The 19,814-nt window shown below is 37.5% G+C and overlaps 1 protein-coding gene across 8 annotated transcripts in view; it reads right to left on the bottom strand.

The window, feature by feature from the left end:
- NCKAP5 (NCK associated protein 5) overlaps positions 1-19,814 on the bottom strand; it is a 431,207-nt gene that overhangs the window by 34,655 nt on the left and 376,738 nt on the right. For all 8 annotated transcript variants that reach the window (XM_032189919.1, XM_032189920.1, XM_032189918.1 and 5 more), the window contains one exon: positions 17,479-17,557. In XM_032189919.1, the coding sequence (XP_032045810.1) occupies positions 17,479-17,557 (79 nt within the window). The remainder of the gene's footprint in view (positions 1-17,478; positions 17,558-19,814) is intronic.

Here is a 19,814-nt window from a genome sequence, read left to right as displayed (position 1 = left end):
TCCTAAATCCACAGAGTACGCCACAAAATTCTGTACTAATGTCAACTGTGCACTAACAGAAGTAACTAATCACTCGTTTTATATTCAACAAACAAAGAAGTATCTGTGAGAACAATTTGCATTACTGAATGAATGAACATACAACATTATCTTGTGTTGTTTTTAAACTTTTATGAGGCAACCGCAAATTCAAAAAGAATATGTTACACATCTCAGTGACAGCTTTCAAACCAATCAGTTCATGGCCCATCTGATTTCATCAGTCGTGCTGACACTTCAAATGGCTGTTATCAGCGAGAGCTGCACAAGACTACATAATGAAAATTTGTAAAAGTAAAATCTCTGATGCTGCAACAGTACTACTTGATAGATAAAAAGTGTTTCTGCAGAACATTAAAGTCTGAAAAAAAAGTTGTATTTCAGCTTAATTGATTTTGCTTGTGAATCTTTTCTGGCAAACAAGGCAAATTCTTTGCCTGATTTTGTTTTGTTTTGTCTCTTTCCCTGTCAAGGAAGAAAGAAGCTCACACAATAGCACTAGCTTTTATAGTAGGCACAGATAGACTTACCATCTGCCATTTACCGAACAGTTAGACTAGAATCAAGACTGAAATATTGAAATAGCCCTTCCCTCCCATCATGGGGATTTGATTCGAGGCAGAAAACAAAGTGCCTGGAAGTCCTACAGTAGAGGAACATACAACTGAAAATGGAAATAAGGAAAGTATTTATTGGAAATCAAGAAATTCCTTACTGCATGGGAATCTCTGACAACAGGCTGTTGTAAGACAGATGTGGACAATCTGAGGAAGACCTTCAATGTTGAGAAGCTTCTTCCCACTAAGTGTTTAGAGAAAACATCAGCCAAGACATTAACACCGAGCAGGAAGTTTTCTGAAAGTTTGCTGAACACCCTACTCCTGAATAAATTTGAGTTTTAATATTTTCATAGGCAAGACAATCATTCAATCATTCAGTCCATGTTCTGCATCAGCAGGACACCATGGGAGTTTGCGCAGCTGGACAGGCTTTGGCACACTGTAACATTACTGGTGTTCCACCAGAGTTTTCTGGTATCAGTAGACCACCAAGACATCTTCAATATGGAGACAGCACCCAAATTAAATGGAATAAAAAATATCTTTGAAAACTGTGCACTACTCTGAGGGTATAGGCAAGAGGAGAATAGAAATGGGACATACACTTAGGCTGGTAGGTATCAGGAATTCTGAAAATTACATTTTTCTTCAACAGGGAAAAATTACAATAGCAACTCCCTCTGTAGGTTTCTTATGTCTTCCTCCAAAATGCAAAAATTAGAAGTTTGAAATAAACATAGCCTGCTGACAGGAACTGACAACCCAGAATGTATTAGTCACATTCTCCTGAGCATGTATCATTTAAAAATACATCTTAAATACCAGCAACAGATCATTAAACCTAATTATTTTCAAACTTCGTTATTGTTTCTAAAGACACTATCTCTAGCTCAGGACCTACCCTCATTACAAATCATTGTGCTGGCTTGGAGAAAATACCCAGGGAAGCCAACTGCTGGCCTCATTTTTGTGTTCCTCCTGAAGCCTCTGTATTGGTCACTCTAAGGTCAGTGAACAAGAGGAGCTCTCAGTCTCTTACAAAGCACCCTTCTGTGTTCCTCTTTTTACACAACACATGTGAAAGGAAAATCAATTTTGAGAAAAAAATACAAGAAAACATAGAACAGCTACTATGAAGGGAATTGCTTCCAGCACAACACAAGGGACGTGGGTCCAGCCTCCCTCAGGCTAAGCTCTATACTGATACTTAAAAATAGGATATAATTCAAAATACACAATGGACCCAAGCCTCTCTCACATTAGGTATATAGAAGTCTTTCTAGTGTTGAACTTCGGTAAACTTATATTGAGTCCCAGCACATATCCAAGAGATTTCATGAAGTTCATACAAAAGAAGACACAAAAAGTGGTAACACAGCTGTAACACAGCTTTTAAAAACCGCTTATACACACCTCTTCAAGATGCTTTTACTAAGGGGGATGTAATGCCATGTATAATTGTATACAAACCCTTAATTGAATGACTGGAGAGTATTTCAAAATATTTACTCTAATAAAGATTCACATCCTAATAAAGTCCTATCTTAAAAGGGGTTTAAGAAATTCTTAGTCTATTCACAAATCACATCAGTCTTCCTTTCCATAGGGGCCATTATAATTTCCAGAAGCTCATGTATTTACCCACTGTTATTTTGAGCACTTAGTTAAAAGAATATGAGTTTTCTTATGCTGCTTAAATCACATGTAAAAATCTTTTCAGAAACCACAAGATCCAAAGTTTTATTCATAGAACTAAAGTAATAAGCCCTCGATCAGCAATTGTATTAAGCAGGTATATTGTTTTATGGTACACATAATCTCATTCAAAATGATCAGGCAATTGACCCACTTTGAATTAAACATAATAATAGGAGACATTTTTGGATGCGGGCACATAGGGAAGGATTTACAGGTCTCAAGAGGATGTAATTGTAGGTCCTACTGTGCTGTAAGTCAAGTTTTGCCTCTCCACCAACTTGGGCTATGACTGACACAGCCGCCTCTCAGCGCTGCTTGAGGGGTCAGGATTTCCAGAAGCAGTTCAGTAACTTCAGCCATCCCCTGTCACTTGGAGCCACGAGGATACTAATAAAACATATCGACGGATTCCAAGATGCAATTACCACAAACAGACATAATCTCTACTTTAAACAGTTTCTATTTGAAGGTAGCAAAGCTACAGAAGCGTGTTTGTCACTTAACTGTGATGGCCGATCTATCTTAACATCAAAAACGCATCGAACAGCAACAAACAGGACAATTGTATTTTAGGTCCAAAAAAAATAAAAGAAAGAAAAAAAAAAAAAAAAAGAAAAAAAGATCACAGGGTGTTCTGCTTAAACCAGCCTTTCTAGATAATGCTCATAGCAGAGGGACACATTTTCTACCAAAGAAGCATCCCACCTCAGGAAAAGTGTGGAGTTCTCCTCTGTGCTCACCACTACAGCTGGTTTGATATCTTCCTCACATAAATTTTCAAGTTCTGGCCTCCCAAACTGCATATGATTGACACAAATCTCAGCTGAAACTTTTGAATAACAACCAGAATTTTCCACAGAAAGCAGACATTTTCAAGAAAAAAAAAATCAGTCATAAATAGCTCTGTATCAAGAACAGTTTCACTGGGAAATTTCCAGCAAGCTGTTTTCAGAAGTACAGACTCACTTAAGCCTTGAAAGAAGGTTTTGAGAGATATCTAACACCGAGTGGGCTTTCTGCAAGGAGTACCTACACCACTAAAAATGAAAGGGCATTAATCCCATCAGTACACAAATTCTAATGAATTATCTTTCTCTGCATTAGAAAGATCAAGACTTCTATTAAGCTGGCATGGGGAACCAGAGAATAAGTAAATTTTTTTTCCTGACACACAGTGGTAGTATCATTTTTCTAGTATTATCAAACACGCCAAATTATTAATTAATACTTTTTCTTTTTTTTTTCATATAAAATCTCAAATGTAAATAGGTCTCTGCAAAATTGCTTTATCAGTTAATAAACATCTTTAAGCTACATGTGGCATTGGCAGGAAGAACTTAAACTACAGATGGCAAAACAGATCTCTTTATTTGCACATCCTTCTCTTCATCTGCAATGCTAAAGCAACCACAAAAAAAAATGAACGTATTTCTGCCAAATCAATGTCAATTTTAAGCAAATTATTCCTTCTGGGTTTACGCCATCATTTCATCCAACAAAGATGAATGCATTATTGTTTTCTATCTGGATCTGAATGTAACCATTATGCAAAACTACAAAAACTGAAGGCTATCCTAAGTAAAACTATATAAACCACAAGTTTTCACAGCCCTGATACTCCCCTAGGCACTGCACTGGTGAAACGTAATTATTTCTAATGTATACTGAGAAAGGGTAAATGGGAGGAGGACTGTGCAGTGGATTTTCAAATAATGAATCTGTAAGTAGCCTTGAACTAAATTCATGGCTGTTTGAATGTAGGATTAGAGTTTATGCCTATTTATAATGGCAATGATAACAATAATAATAAACACTAAATACAGACTTTACCAACTTTACCAATTTAGTATTTCTTCTACTGCTTCTTCCTAAAGTTCTTTGCAAAAATCACTAACCTCAATATGTCATTTGTCCAGCAGTTTGACAGTTGTCTTCACAGTTTTCCATGCCCATAATTGCATCTTTGAAATGTATTTCCTATGTTGAAACATGCAATTGCTGCCTCATTTCAATTCAAGTCCCGCTTTAAAATACAATTCAAAATAAGTCAAAAGATTAGTTTTAATTATTAGTGAGTACTGATAATCCTGTTCACCAGTTTAACAGTTACATATGGATTTATTTTTTTTTTTTTGCAATAAGCACTTTCAATCTCCCTCCAGGCATTTAGGTCCCTTCCTTGCATACTTGGGAAGACTGGTGGTAAGCTATTTTGAGCAGGGTTGTTACACAGAACAAAACTTTAAATAAGTTGTAACAAGAACTAAGATAATGCTTGAAATTTTGTGTTCCACTTCTCTGGTTGTCTGCTAAATACATAGGTGTACCTTGCAGCTTCCACATGGTCCCACAACACATGACTGCTGACATAATCTCTCTGTATTACGTTGGAATACTTTCTTTCTAAAAATCTATTCACTGTTCTCAGGAGCCAGGATATTAGAAAGAGATATGGTTTTAGCCCTTTAGAAACGATTTTGGAATCTTTAGAATAGAAAGACTGAGACCTCCAATTCATGTGAACAGCAACTTTAAGCTCCATGTAAAAGGTAATTAACTGCAGTCCAATGCAGCCTGGCTGCCAATGAGGCCAGCCTACGAATAATTTGGGGAACCATCCTTCTTCTTTATGGCTGTATGTCCTTTTAGTTTTACCTCTGCAGCTGCCAATCAGCCTTAGAGACCTGCAACTATCTTTAAGACATCCTGATAGACGAGTAATAGTTGAAAAGAAAAGAAAGTCTCACACCTGATACAAGGGGTGAATCCCAGATAAAAAACAGATCTGCAGAAATGCAGAGATTTGGCTTTTCCAGGAACTTTCATAAAGAAAGAGTAGCTTTCTGTTTCCTTTAGAACCCTGAAATGCAAAGGTCAGAAGCCAGTAATTGCATGCTGTCATAAGGAACAACTCAGTATGGCAATACTCATTCAAGGCAAGGATGGATGCTTCCTTTCATTTCCTGCTGTCTAATAGAAGAGACCCATCCCCACACTCTGAAATTGTACCTAATAAATTAGCAAAACCTAAGAGGCAACCTAAAAGGGCTGCCTCAGCCATGCCTTTTCCATGTAACCACAGGCCTCTCTCCTTCTCTCACTATGCTTCAGTTCTTCATATTAAAACACCGAGCTAATTGCACGTCCCCATTACATAGTGATGGTGTAAGGGTAAAGAACCTCAGAGCTTCGCAGGCAGCGTATAACCACCCTGCAGTCACTTCAATCTGTAATGCTTGTGTGGAAATACCCAAACTCAGTTTAATGCAGCTATTTTGGAGGCTGTTCAGGAACTGTGCTGCAAAAGACTTCCAAGAAGCATTATGATCATTATTTTTGCTCTTACTATTAGAGGTAGCTGGGTTGACTTTAGTTGGGAACATCTCCATTAGACCACATTTACAAAAGAGCTGAGGGCGCACGTAGCATCCCATACATGGGCTGCACACAGTGCCCAAGGGAACATTTGCTGCTGGTATTACTTAGCTGGTCCCTCGAGGGCTTGAGTTCACTGACTGGTGCATTAGAAGCCCTTAAGGACAAAGACATGGAATCACTGATTTACTTGCACTTAAACATCTCTTAGAAATTGGAGTTTGGTTTCACTCATGTTGAGAGAACATCTTTGATGTTCTGTTCCCAACGCACAGGACTAGTGATGGTGCGTAACCATAAATGCTCTCCCTGGTAACACTGACCAATTACTAAATGCACAGGAAGCTCTGGGTTTTGTAAATACACAGGAGAAAACGCTATATTTATTTTAGTAACATCGTTGCTTTTTGTTTATTAATAGAAAACAAGACTGTAATTAAAGCCACATAAATATTAAATGAGGCTTTAAATAATTTATTTTTAGTTCTGCCCTGCAGACGGCTTTACTTAAGGGTACTAGTAATAAACAGTTAAATATATACATGCACACCTGAAACAGCCTGATTTTATTTCTTAATTAATGAAGTGAAAACTCATTAACAGAGTGAGCACAGAGAGCTCTGACTGACTTTTAGGTGAACTATAATCTTTTAATTTCAGTACTCAGGTTCAGCTCCTCCAAACCAGCTGAATCACTGTGAAAGTATCTGCAAGGAAGTAGGGGTTGGTGAGAAACCATCATGATTTAAAGCCAGAAGAACGAACAGTGATTTTTTTCAGGAAGTCTGTTTTTTTTGGAAAAAAAAAAGAAAAAAGTATGTGATGTTAAATGGCGTTTCAAAAACATCATTAGAATGAGCAGTTTAAAACAACATACTAGATCTCTTTGCATGTTAAAGACAGTAAGTAGGGAAATAATTCACTATATTTTTTGCTTTTTCTTTTTCTCACAGTGCATTATCCAAATACTGAGAAATTTTCAAGATCATCTAGAATTAAAAAAACAATGCACTAATTGTATAATTATTATTTCTCTATATTTATTTTTGAAGAGCCTGCTTTTCTATGAGATGCCATAATTACTAATTGCATAATTAAATGTCAACAGTTCAGTCTCTGACTCAAGATACAAATCAAAGCTCCTCAAACTCCATTAAAAATGGCAAAGACAGCATCAAATTAGGAATTGGTATCTCATCCTCATACTGAAGATTTAGAAAAGCATATGCTGATAGAGCTTAAATATAATTGATAATTCAGGTGAAAATGTGTTTCCCATGAAAATTCTCCTAAATGTCATTTTAGAAAAGGAACACAGAGCTCATATGAACACGGTTGAAACAAATGTTTGGAGTAGCTGAACACATACTCACTCAAAATGCTTTTCAGTTTGCTCAGTTGTATTTCAGGTGTATGAATTAGAGTTAATAGGAAATGCATGACTGAAGATCCATACAAATGCCTACAGATGGTCCAAGCCAGGAGCAAAAAACATGCAAAACAGAAAAGTTTCAAACAGAAGGACTTAAACTAACATAGAGAATACCAGCATATTCTAGTCTGTATTAAGTATGATAATCAGGTACAGTCCTGATATGAGTGATAAAAACAAATATAGATTGGGTCAGACTGTAAGCCAGTGAAAATCAACACAGCAGCATTAACTTCAGAGCTGAAGAACCAGACTATCGTGTTTAATTGACATTTTAAGCCTGAATGAGATCAGCAGATTCTCAGTATCTTGAATAATAATTAGACTGCATCCTATATATAATGTACAAAGAGCCACACTTCTACTCATTCTACTGATAAAATATAGTATTTCTGGGTGAATAACCATAATGACAAAAGAATGAAATTAACAGAAAATCATTGTGGCTAATAAGGAAGCGTTGATCCAAAATATGAATACTCTGCATCGAAGAAGACAAGCTAGACAGTAGGCTGCAGCAGCGCTGCAGAAGAACTGGCAATTAGACAAGTGCTCTGTGTACTATCTGTTAAAGTACAAAGAAATGATTTGTCTCTGCCAGACTGTGAAGAAGGTAAGCTGACATAAATTAGAAGACACTAATGGATGTTAGTTTCATATTATTTACATTGGCAAGGTTCTCCATCATCTTCAGCCTACATAAGTAACAATTACAAAAATACACAGAAAGTTTCACTCTATTATAATAGACTCCTTCAGAACATCATTTCAAAATTAATCCCTGCAGAAATACCCAAATGCCAAAGAAGAGTGAAGAACACAGTACAGCAGACAGTCCCATTTCTAGTGGCCCAAACCAACATAATGCTCTTCCTCTTGCAGCTCTTTTCCATTCTGCAAAGTCACCTATTCATGTCCTATCTCACCCCAAAACTAATAAATCCCCACTGAAAAGATGTGGAGCAACTCAGAAGAAGAAGGTATTTAATCAGTTTTATGCACCAGTGCATGGGCTGTTTCTGATGAGTAAGCCCTGGGGCAGTAAATGAGGCACTGCAGAAGGCTGCTCCACGCTGACTTGGAAGGCCATTCAACAACATGACCACACTGATTGTCAGTAACAAGAATACTGCAGCATAAAAACACAGGACTGCTAAATGTTATGTAAAACCTCCCAAAGCAATGACGCATTGGCCATGGACAAATTTAGAACAATATCCTTGAAGACATTCAAACCTGAACTGGTAAGTCCCTGAGCAAGAAGCGTCTGGACCTCTGGGGGTCCCTTCTGCCCTATATGCTCCTAGGGGCATGTTGTTACACACAAGAAAGTCAGTTCTTGCAATGCCTAGTGGTTACTAAACAAGGTTTCTCTTTAACAATGTCTTCTTTCAGCTACTTGAGCTCAGAAGAGTAAGTAAACCACAGATAGGGGTCATTTCAGCAGCGCTGAAGGAACAAAGAAGGAAGATTTTGAAGTACAAAAAGGGGTAGAACAGTGCTTGATAATTGCATTCAAGTGTGAGCAATTTGGGGAAATTAGATGGAGGCATGAAATGCCACAGACTTTGAACCCAGGGAACAAAACAACCAATTCTGCACTGAAGTGGAAGAGGGAAAGGAGAAAATTTTAATTCTAGTGGAGACGCTGCCCCTCTATATTCATGATTTAGATGTATGACTAATATCTGTATAAAGCTTCTGTGCACATGACAACATGGCAGATTCTCCTCTGAGCGCACAGCCAGTATCCCGTGTCTTGGGCACACTAAGATTAGAGGAACTGACAGACATTTAAGTGAGTGAAAGTACAAATACAACTGCTCTTTACCTAGCTGAGCTCAGTTCTGCTTCTGTGCTTTCATACATACCTCTTGTCTGAAATATCCTGAGGACAGCGAGATGATGATAGGTAAGGAGGTTGTGAGGGTCTGCCTGGTATCTTCCAGGCCACTTATGGGTCTGGATGTTGAGTTTGTTTGTTTGTTTTTTAAGCCATTACTGTCATGGATGAATTCTGATGTTCATAGAGGTAAGCAGCTTATTTCAGTGTTTATTAATTCAGCGTTGTTTTAGCAATTGAGAACAAGTCCTTTGGATTAACACCCAAGTTGGCTAGATACAGTGAGAATGCGTGTCATTAAGTTGTCTGCTACACTGAAGTCCCATTTCAAAGCTGCAGCCCAGGAAGCACACTTATTAAAGCAATCTAGTCAGCATCTACAGATTTAATACTTACCTCTCAGCCAGCACATGTACACAGGGCTTTAGAAAATGGCTTTGTTATTGAGGTACAAATAAATGCACACATACACATATTTGTGACATTGCCCATATAGAAGGGATTAATGAAAAATCTCACACTTTATCACAACTTGTACCAAGCCATAAAACTTTTGAGTATGCAGATTCCAAATAACAGCCCCATGCTGGAAACTTACTCAGTGATAACTGGGTTTGTTTGATGGCTTTTACAGACAGCAACCTCACACTCACTTGTAGATTTTGAGATATTCCACAGCTTTACTGGGTGGTGATGGGGAAGATAAAACAAACATTTTTCCTTTATCTGATCATGTGTAAATGAACAAATCAACTCCTGTATCAGTGATAAGATGTTTGCTAAATGGTTCTTCTCAACTTCTATCAATGGCCTGATGAAAGGAATTAACACTGACAGGGATAAGTTATTTTCTCAGGCATTGAGACTTCATGACAAAGGAGGATTTCTTTTGTGGTCAAAAGACATTTTATCAGTTGAATATTCTTCTTCATTAAATGCATTAGAGGCGTCCAAGGATTCGCCTGACATTTAAACAACTTCTGGATTATTCTTTTGCCTTTCTGATGTGATCACCTCTCTTTACTGAATGCACAGGCTGTAATTCAGATCAATTTGTTCACCATCTTTCCTCTGTCACTTATTCTGTTACATTTATCTCAGTAATTCATTACAGACCTCACCTAATCTGCCTCCAGGTTTTGAGGGTTCTTTAACGTGAATGTGTTTGCTCAAATATGTCAGGCTTAATGGACATGTTTTAGGATGATGCATGTCAGACTTAATGTATTTACCACATTAATCAAGCTCGCTTCCTTCACATCTATTTCCATTCCCTTAGAATGAGAAAACTTGAATTAAATAATTATTTACTTAGCAATCCAGGAAAAATAACCTAAGTTTTGGCAGTCTACAAAACAGTGAATGAAACCAAGTCTTTTGTTTAGCAGAGGGGATTGTCCGGTATTTTTTGTTCTCCTACGGGAAGCTTGGTGCAAGCTTATTAAACAAGTAGAAGAACTGCTATTGTTTACATCAAGCTTTGGAAAAGGCCACTGAATAACTTACGTAATTAAGCATTTTGAGTATGTACGTGAAACGGCACATTTAGAAATAAAATTTGAAATGTATTTTTTCAGTTCCAGTGTATATCAGATCTAGATTTCAGGAAGAAGCCCAGGCCTATCCAAGAGACAAAGGCAGATGATACTGGAGTTAAGGATCCACTGATTGCAACTGGTATCAGTGTGGAAACAAAAAGGCAGGCTCTGTGTCATGGTTGAGATTCATGGGAAGTCAGATAAGCTGGGACAGCAGCCTATCAGTAAAGTTTAGAACGACTGTGACTTTTAAACAATGCAGGTGAACAGGCATGAGGATATGCCTTGGCAGCGAATGAATGTATCTGTGGGAAAATCAGAAGAATCAGAAAGAAAAGAAGAGTCAGAGACAAATGAATTTACTTGGGATACTACAAAGAATGTATGTCCTTTTCCTCATAGAAAAAAACTGCTTAGGAAGTATGTTTTTTTTTCTTATCATTTCTATAGCTTCTAGTATAGCTACTGGATGCTGGACAAAACATTATCAGAAAGCACAGATAAGGCTATCATCTTCACTATTTTGATACCTTGATACAAATAATTATAATACTGACATTTCATTTTATGCTGAACCTACTCACATATACATTTTATAGATCCTATTTTTGCTATCATTATATCTTCAAAATTGCTATCAAGTTGGTGGCAACTTCTCTATAAAACTTGCTGTCAAGGACATCCCTGTTTTCTATTGAAAATGTAGTCTGATCACTTTTCTGCATACAAAACTTAGAGTGGTGGACTTTAAAATACAATACAACATGCAAAATGGCAAAAATAACCAACAAACGTTCCATTCTGGAACATCAGGAATACACGGAATTCAACCAAATGTTCTCTGGAGAAGACAAAACCTTCTAAAAGTTGCTTAAAAGACAGGATATTTTTTTTTTTCTTTTTTGACCAGATTGCCTTTAAATTACACTGCAAAACCCTTCTGCAGGGTTGTTCTTGGAAAGCAGAAAAAAAAGATGATAAAGCCTGCTATAAGGGAGATGATTATCAAGAACTTTAATGGAATTGAGCGCTGGGATACAGCACAACTACAAAAGAATCCCTTGACCTCAATGTGTGGTTTTGTTCTAGCACAAAGCAGCACAGGCTACAATGCACTTTTAATGTTGCTTTGATAGTGTAGATGCCCAACCCTCCATCTAGCTTGAGACTTTTCAATACCCTTTTAAGCATCTGCAGGCCTTTCCTCTGTATTATAGAAATGCCAGTACCTACAATGTTCCATTTAATGCCGGATGAACCAATTTTGAGCAACTGACCTGGACCTCTAATGAAAATTTGACAGAAATTAGACATAAGTCTTTCTTTAAAGTTTGAAAAATTCTGCCTACACTTATCTTCATAATCTTTACTTGGTTCTGAATTTCACCTGACATAGTCAAAACAAACAATATGGGTCAATGCCACAGACAGATAATTTATTTCCAAGAGCTGTGAATCTTTCTACCGTGGATCCTAAGTCCAGGCAGCTTCAGTGAATTAACTCCCATGCAGCTTCAGTAGGTAATATCCTGTACTTCTAGTGGATCAGACAGTACCACCACCAAATGGATAGATTTTGGATTGCCACTACCAATTCTTGCATTATCAAGTATTTGCTCTGTACAGTACCCACAATGCTAATGCAAATTGCAGGTCTGTTCAGAATTACTTTTTTTTTGGATTTATTTTTACCTGTAATGTCATTCCAAGAACCCAGAGGATAAAACCAGCGCTTTCTCTCTCTCAACAGGCTTTCCTTAAAGAATGAAATTGGCCCTTCAGTTCAATCAGTGGCATATTGAAGTTAACATTTCAAACCAAAAAGCTTGCAGTTCAGTAAAACAATTCCTCTAGATGAATTGTCCATGCTTTCACATCCCTGAGCTTCAGTGCTTTTGACCAGAATTGTTGTTTGATACATTTAGGGACTGCTGAGGACTGAATGACCACTGGAAGTCCTCTAGGATGAATAAAGACATTTGCACATAGAAATATCTGGGACAAGAAAAAAAAAAAAAAAAAAAAAAAAAAAAAAAACAGAAAATTCTTTCTTTGTATTGAAACCTGAGTATAGATTTCAGAATAGACTTGAAACCTCAGAAACCTCTCATCAGCCTATTCAGGTTGGTGAGGACATACTGAGATCGTGTATTTTGTGCAGCTTAAGTATATCATTTTCATTGCTGATTTGTTCCTCTAGTGAATTTGTCATCCACTTGGGGTAACAAAGAGAAAAGGAAACTGGATCCAAAGAATGATTATCATGCAGCTTTCAAACCGGGTGTTTTTTAAATTACCAAAGTGTTGATTACTGAGAAAAGGTCACACTCAGTCTCTCCTCCTTCAGCATCAGCATAGGTTTACATGAACACTGAAGAATAATATGGTTAATTATTACTAACTTAGCTCTTCATTACATATATATATATATTTCTAAAAAATATATATATAAAAATAGGTAAGCTCAGAAATCTTTCCATTTGTATAGGGACCTTACATACCCTTACATACCGAATACCCTTGCGCCTTCATTTAGAACTTAGAGCAGCCTTCCAGTACTTTACATGGCCTACAAGAAAGCTAGAGAGGGACACTTTGTCAGGGAGTGTAGTGATAGGACAATGAGAAGTGATTTTAAGCTAAGAGAGGGGAGATTTAGATTAGATATAATGAAGAAATTCTTTACTCAGAGGGTGTGAGGCACAGGAAAAGGTTGCCCAGAGAAGCTGTGGATGTCCCATCCCTGGAGGTGCTCAAGGCCAGGCTGGATGGGGCTTTGGACAACCTGGGCTGGTGGGAGGTGTCCCTGCCCATGGCAGGGGGTTGGAACTGGATGGGCTTTAAGATCCCATCTAACCCAAACCATTCTGTGATTCTATGTCAACTGTATTTTCGATGCAACAGATAAATATTATGATCAAAGAAACTCTGTATTTGGTATGACTATTACTGTATACCACAGTATTGTCATGCGAAGTTGTCTATAAGAATGAATTCTTCAGTAATTAGCATTTGTTTGCTTGTGCCATGGATTTTTGTCTTTTCCCTGTTTATCAATGAAAACTCTGAATACATTATAATTAGTACAATCACACTTTTCCCGGAGTGGTTGCTAATAGGAACATTAAACTTTGTAAATGCTTTTTTTCTTCTCAATATGTCCACTTATTTGCCTCTTTGTGTAAAGCTGTCATTTGTAACTGTCTTGTAATGTTTTTGGCCGTTGTGACAATGGGGAAACAGGAAGCAAAACACTGAATATTCTATTCCATTGAGAGAATTCTCTTCCTTTGTGAAGCGAAGGCTTTTTTATGTTTACGTGGGAGCAATACTGTCAGAAGCCTGACACATTGTCTTTGTATTCAATAAAGGAATGTATTGATAAGAACGTCTTGCAACCCCATTGCACCTGTCTGAGCTGGGGAATCTCTCATGACATGAAGGGAAAGGCAACCTTTTTATCATGCCATTTCTATTATTATGTACTTTAGCATTTCCCTCTTCACCACTCCTTTTAAACCCAACTACTTCATTGCAAAGGGCATGAGGAACAAGCTCTGAGGATAACTGGACCTGAAAGCAATACGCCTGGATTTTCAGGTCTCTTATTTGGGGGAAGAGAGAGTACAGGTAGCATCTCTGCTGCCAGGGCCACATTTGGCATCCTCACCTACAATCCAGCAAAAACATCCAGGGTGTAACGCAGTTATTTTTAAAAAAAAGATTAAAACTGTTTTAAATATGTGCTTAAGCACAATACAACAACATAAATGACTGTTACATAGGGAAATGATGTGTACCTGAGATACAAGTACACTAGACAAGTAATTTTGTGTTATTGTGCTTTCTTGTATTCTTTCAATGCAGCAAAACCAAAGAATCAGCAAAGTACTTAAATTTGTTCAGATCACCAAATGGTAATAAATTAAAAACCTAGCAACTGGCAATTTACAACTACAACAACACTTATCTTTTCTATTATTTCTTTACCACAGTAAAGAACATCTTTCCTACTTAATCACAGCTTCTTTACATCTTCTGTACATTCAGCTCTGTTTTGTTAACATTTCAGAACAAAACTAGTAGAATGAAGTCCTTAAAGTACAGCTACAAAACCACAATGAACTTTGTTTCTAAAAATGACTGTTTATGATGGCGAAGAATGGAGACCAGTAAAAAATTAATTTACTACCCACTGAAATTTTCAAGATTTCAAAGATGTTCCTGTTCTTCAAGAACCCTGCAATCTGTGAAACTGTTCCATGAAAACAACAGACCAAAAGCTTCCACCAGGACAGGAACTGCTGAGGGGACAAAGCGACTGCCCTCTGATCACACCAAGGACCTGGGTCACCATTGTGTGCTTGATGGCAGTGAGGCAGAGCATTGTAGAGCCATCCTTCCTGTATTATTCCTTTCAGCTTCTGACAACCAGAAGCTTAGTTCATAACAAAGAAAGCTGAATTTGCCTCTATCACATCTCAAGTAATCCTTCTTACCAGCAGGTTCTTTATAATCTTCACAAGTTGTGTATGGTTCTAAGAATACCAGCATGACGTGGGAAGTATTCCAACTAAAGTTTCTCAAAGCTGCACAGAGATCAGTTTTGAAAAGAAAAAACAAGCAAGCAAGCAAGCAAGCAAACAAACAAAACAACAACAACAAACACATTTGTTCTATGTAAACCAGAAAAATGTGGTATGTATCAGAAAAATGTATGGATCAGAAAAATCCAAGAACATCTAGCAAGGAATTTGGTAAAAGAATCTAAACCAGAGCTAGCAAAGTTTGCTATCCAGCAACGAGCAATGTGGACATACAGAAGCAAAAATTCCAGTGTGGTATAAAACACAGCCTGGTGAGAGGGGCATAAAACACAGCATGATACTGATTTAGGAGTATTCAGGAAGCTCACTTAGATCCACGCTTCCAATTTCCCAGCCCTGTTCTCATCCTGCTGAAGTAAGTAATGACTAGGACATTCTGTGTTAGGACTCTGTGTGCTAGTGCCAAAAACTTTGCTCAGACTTTGATTATTTTTACCATGCCAAAACTATCTACTGCACGTCTCTCATCATCAAGGAGTTTCCTTACATCATCTAGATCCTTAGAGAAAAATACTTGAGTTATTCTAGATGCTTTAAAAAGGCAGAAACAGGGGTAGATACCATACTGTGTTGAGCCTTAAAGAGATGGAACTGTCTAGGGTAAAGATGTGTCTTTTGTAATTAGTATAATTCAGGTGTAATTAGTATAATTCAGATGGTGGGAAGTTCTTGTACAAGCTATACGAGTTTCCCAAGAACAGCACTGCCTGGCTACTCTGCAGTGCCACATACAGTGGACTTGTACACACCCAGTCCACAGACCTACCTGTCACTCCATCCATGTGACCAGCCCTGCAAAATGGCAAAGAAAAGGGGCTTTTTGCTGAGAAAGGGGGCTTTGGTGCACAGGAGCGTCAGATCCACAGTGATGATGTCTCTCAGCTAACTGAGGGCCTCATGAACCTAAGGCACAATAGAAGTCTGGCTTTTGGGTGTGCCAGCCACCCTACTCCACAACCACTCTGTCCTGTCAGAGACTCAGACCTGGTGTATGCAGGAGGAGTAGCACATTAGCATCCTCACCCCCCCCCCCCCACCATGACATATTACAGGACCCACTGACACAGTAATATATGAAAATGCATAGTGATTAGGTGTCAGCCACAACCACCAATTACACTGATGAACACCAAGGAAGCACTGCAGTCTTTTCAGGACACTTTACATATAGCTGTTTCTTCTTATTCAGTAACTGGATTAAAAACAAAACCAAAATATTTCAAAATAAAAGTTTTCAGAACTTTGGGGCTGGGAGTGAGGGCAAAACAATTCTGAACCAACTTAAGTGAGTTATTCTCTTTTTGGCAATTTCTAGTATCAGAAAGAAAGGCCTTTATTCTTAGAGGGAGCAGCAAGTATTTAACTTTTCAGGGCTTGCACCTACCCAGCTGCAGAGCCCCATCACAGTCTTACAGTGCATTGTTCAAAGTTCTTGTTATTTAGTTACTGTAACAGAGCCAAGTTTTGGATGGGTTGCTAGAGATCAGAGAATTCAGGGATCTCTGCTGCAAGGAAGACAGAGTTCATTTACTTGATATTAGGACTGAAAACATTGGACAAGTCAACAAGGCACACAAACGTTATCCCAAAGAGAAATGTGTTTCAACATGATACCTCTGGTTCAGCCCCACTTTCTGGATTGAGAGCATTAGTGAAATGAAAGAGCTTTGGGCTAGTACAGTTACTGACAGTGTCCTGAAAACACTGAATCAGATTTTAACTACTGCAGCAGATTATATATTGGTGACACATTGCTCTATTACAGATCTCAAACAAACTTCTGTTTCATCCTCCGTTGTCTATTAGATATTTTATAACAAGTATTGAAAGTTCACCTGTGGTTAAAAATTAGTACCTGCCAATCAAGAAGGACTGACGGTGCCACTCTCCTGAAAAGTTTAGAGCAAGGGCAGCTATATTTGCAATTACAACTTCAATGTTTGCTGAACAGACACCTGGTTTGGTACCCACTCTGGGATAGTTTATCACAGTTATTCTGCTATTTGGAATTTTACTCTGAATCTTACAAACTCAAGGACAGACTGCAGAGTTACAGAAAATCAGTATTATTTCCACTGAAAGTATCATGCGCAATATCCCTTGAGTTAGGTCACTGTATGTAAGCCCCACGTTTTGGAGACTGAAATGGTATTTCATAGTCAGATTCCAAAGCTCTTCTATCAAATATTGCTTTGACCCACAATCAGTAATGGCATGTACTGATCTTTTATATAGTTGGTGAAATCTGACTGGTGATGAACGCAGAGCTAAATGAATGCTAAAACTGGCATTAGGTGGGCAAACAAATAAAGTAATGAGGATTAAGCATGTTTTTTTCTATGAATGGAGACAGCAATAAAATCCAGTGTAAAACATAGTGTTGTACCTATGTCATGACTCTGACATGTAGTCCTTGTCATGGTGTCCTCCTCTTCTTCTTGCAGGTTTTCTGTCACTACTTTAGCCTGTACATAGTACAACAATGACAAAAGTGAGGAACATCTGTGACTCTGCTTATGGTGCTATATGATAACTACTGAACATCTTTTCAGAAATAAACCACAGTAAAGTTACAGGGCAGCTAAGAGTGGAAGTATATAGCCTGTCCCATTCTATTAATTATATCAGAGGACAACAACTTTAACTTCATTAAAAGTCACAACATGCAGTAGTCAAAAAATACCCTTGGAAAATGCAATTCCTCTGAAGAAAAAATATTTTTCTGCATTTAAAAAAAAACTAAGAATCAAGAATTACACTCAGGACTGTTGACCTCATACTTGTTTTTCCTTGAAAAATACCATGTTTCAGTTGCTATGCTAAAAAGAAAAAAAAAAAAAAAAGTGAATTTAATAGGTGATTCCTTATTTAATTCAGTTTCCAAGCACTTAACTTTGGCATTTTTGTTTCTGCATCTCTTTAAAAACATTTTATTAGCTAAACAGTGAGAAAATCCAAATTTCAGAATTCACTAAGAGCTCTTATATCGAGCTCTTTAAACCTGTTTCAAGTATGTGTTATTCAGATCCCCTAGATTGCCCTGTTCTTTTGCATGAGTATTTCCAAAGCGTGTATGTAAGGTCAGTATCTTCCTATAACACAGTGAAAACCCCCTCAATTACATGTCACGAGTGGCCATAATTCAGATGCTAGGGACATATTTTTCTGCTATGGTATATAAATCAAACAAGAATGAAGATACTTGTAGAGTGCTGAGAAGAAAGCCAGCCCTGCAGAAAAAATTACTGTCAGTATCTCACAGATCTTAAATTGTTTGCTAATCACTATCTGCCATTTAAACCACTTATAGCACACTCCAGTAGCATTAGATACATTCTGTAATCTAAAACAGCAGAATTTATCATCATTTGCATGACATATCTTTGATCATTGTATATATTTTGCTTGTCTGGCTTGAAGTAGTAGCCCTATTGACCTCTTGTGACTAGCCTCAGTAAAACATGAAAGATTTACTCTCTATATTTATAAAAGTGCATTTATAATCTCTTAATCCCAGGTATTTAATTACATCTTTTGTTTTTTTTTTTTTTCTTTTCTTTTTTTTTTCTTCTGAAATGAGGATTTTCAGGCTATGGAAAATGAAGAGGAGGGTGCATAACTATTTGGCATCAAAATACAGCCAAAAACATCTCTCACATGTGCATATGGCAGTCTGTTGCTTGCTAGTGCTGGGACAGTTCACAATATTAGGATAGATCTTGGGTGTTCCCCAACCACACAGACTACAGGCTGACAGTGCTATACAAAACTGGTGTCTTGATTTTGGTGCCACACTTCCACCTCACAAAGTAAAGCTCATGGCTTTTCTAAATTACACTGGGCTGTAATAAAATCACAAAGGTGAAATGAAGCAGTGCGGCACAAAAATGATTGTATCTCACCTTAAGCTTCAGCCAAGGACATGAAAAAGTATTCAGGAACATGGAACATCCTTGGTGTAGGCTAAAGGATTATGTATTTCTGTTGGCTGGCCTTTAGAGCAAAGTGCTTTTTTGATGAACACTAACGGGAAGTGTATCCCTTTGAAGGTGAATGCACAAGGCTGCTATTGGTGGAACATTGCTTTTTCCATAAATTCAGTGGCAGTCAAGCAATCGTGTTCCTTGTATGAACAGAAATCAGATATAATTAGTGCATATGCTATGGCATAATAGTGCCTCAAGTCTTTTCCTGGCACATCATAAAAGAAGAAATTTAATTGTCAAAAATTAAATGGGCTTTAAAGGAAAAACTTTCTATAAAATTAATATTTAAAATGTTATGGCTAGACTTAAATAAGAGGTATATACGATATGCAGTTTCTGCACTGTACCTGTGTCACTAAATGCACTTTGCACTGTTCAAAGAAGAAAAAAAAATGCTCTTAGTTTAGGGCTTTGCAAAAGATTTATGCTCTTTTCTCCAAAAGTATTCATTTTGTCTTCATACAAGCAAAAAAATGCACAATAGGCTGTTCTACCACACGCGACTGTTTTCAGTCTCAACTATATCCCAGTCCTTTGCAATCTGCTTCAAAGGAAGCTGACACCAAAGAATAACTGAAAATGATAGTAATAAGATGCATGAACTTTGAATTTACAGACTTTCTATTGTTTTTCTTGTGCAAGTTTGGAGGACAAGATGAAATCTCACATACTTTGGAGTCTTATGGTATATTTCTTTCAGAAGTAAGCATTAACAACTGAAAGCATGTTTTTATTC

This window comes from Aythya fuligula, chromosome 6 (assembly GCF_009819795.1).
Source record: "Aythya fuligula isolate bAytFul2 chromosome 6, bAytFul2.pri, whole genome shotgun sequence".
Lineage (NCBI taxonomy): Eukaryota > Metazoa > Chordata > Aves > Anseriformes > Anatidae > Aythya > Aythya fuligula.
Note: the sequence above shows the minus strand (reverse complement) of the source record. Positions and strands in the feature narration are given on the sequence as shown.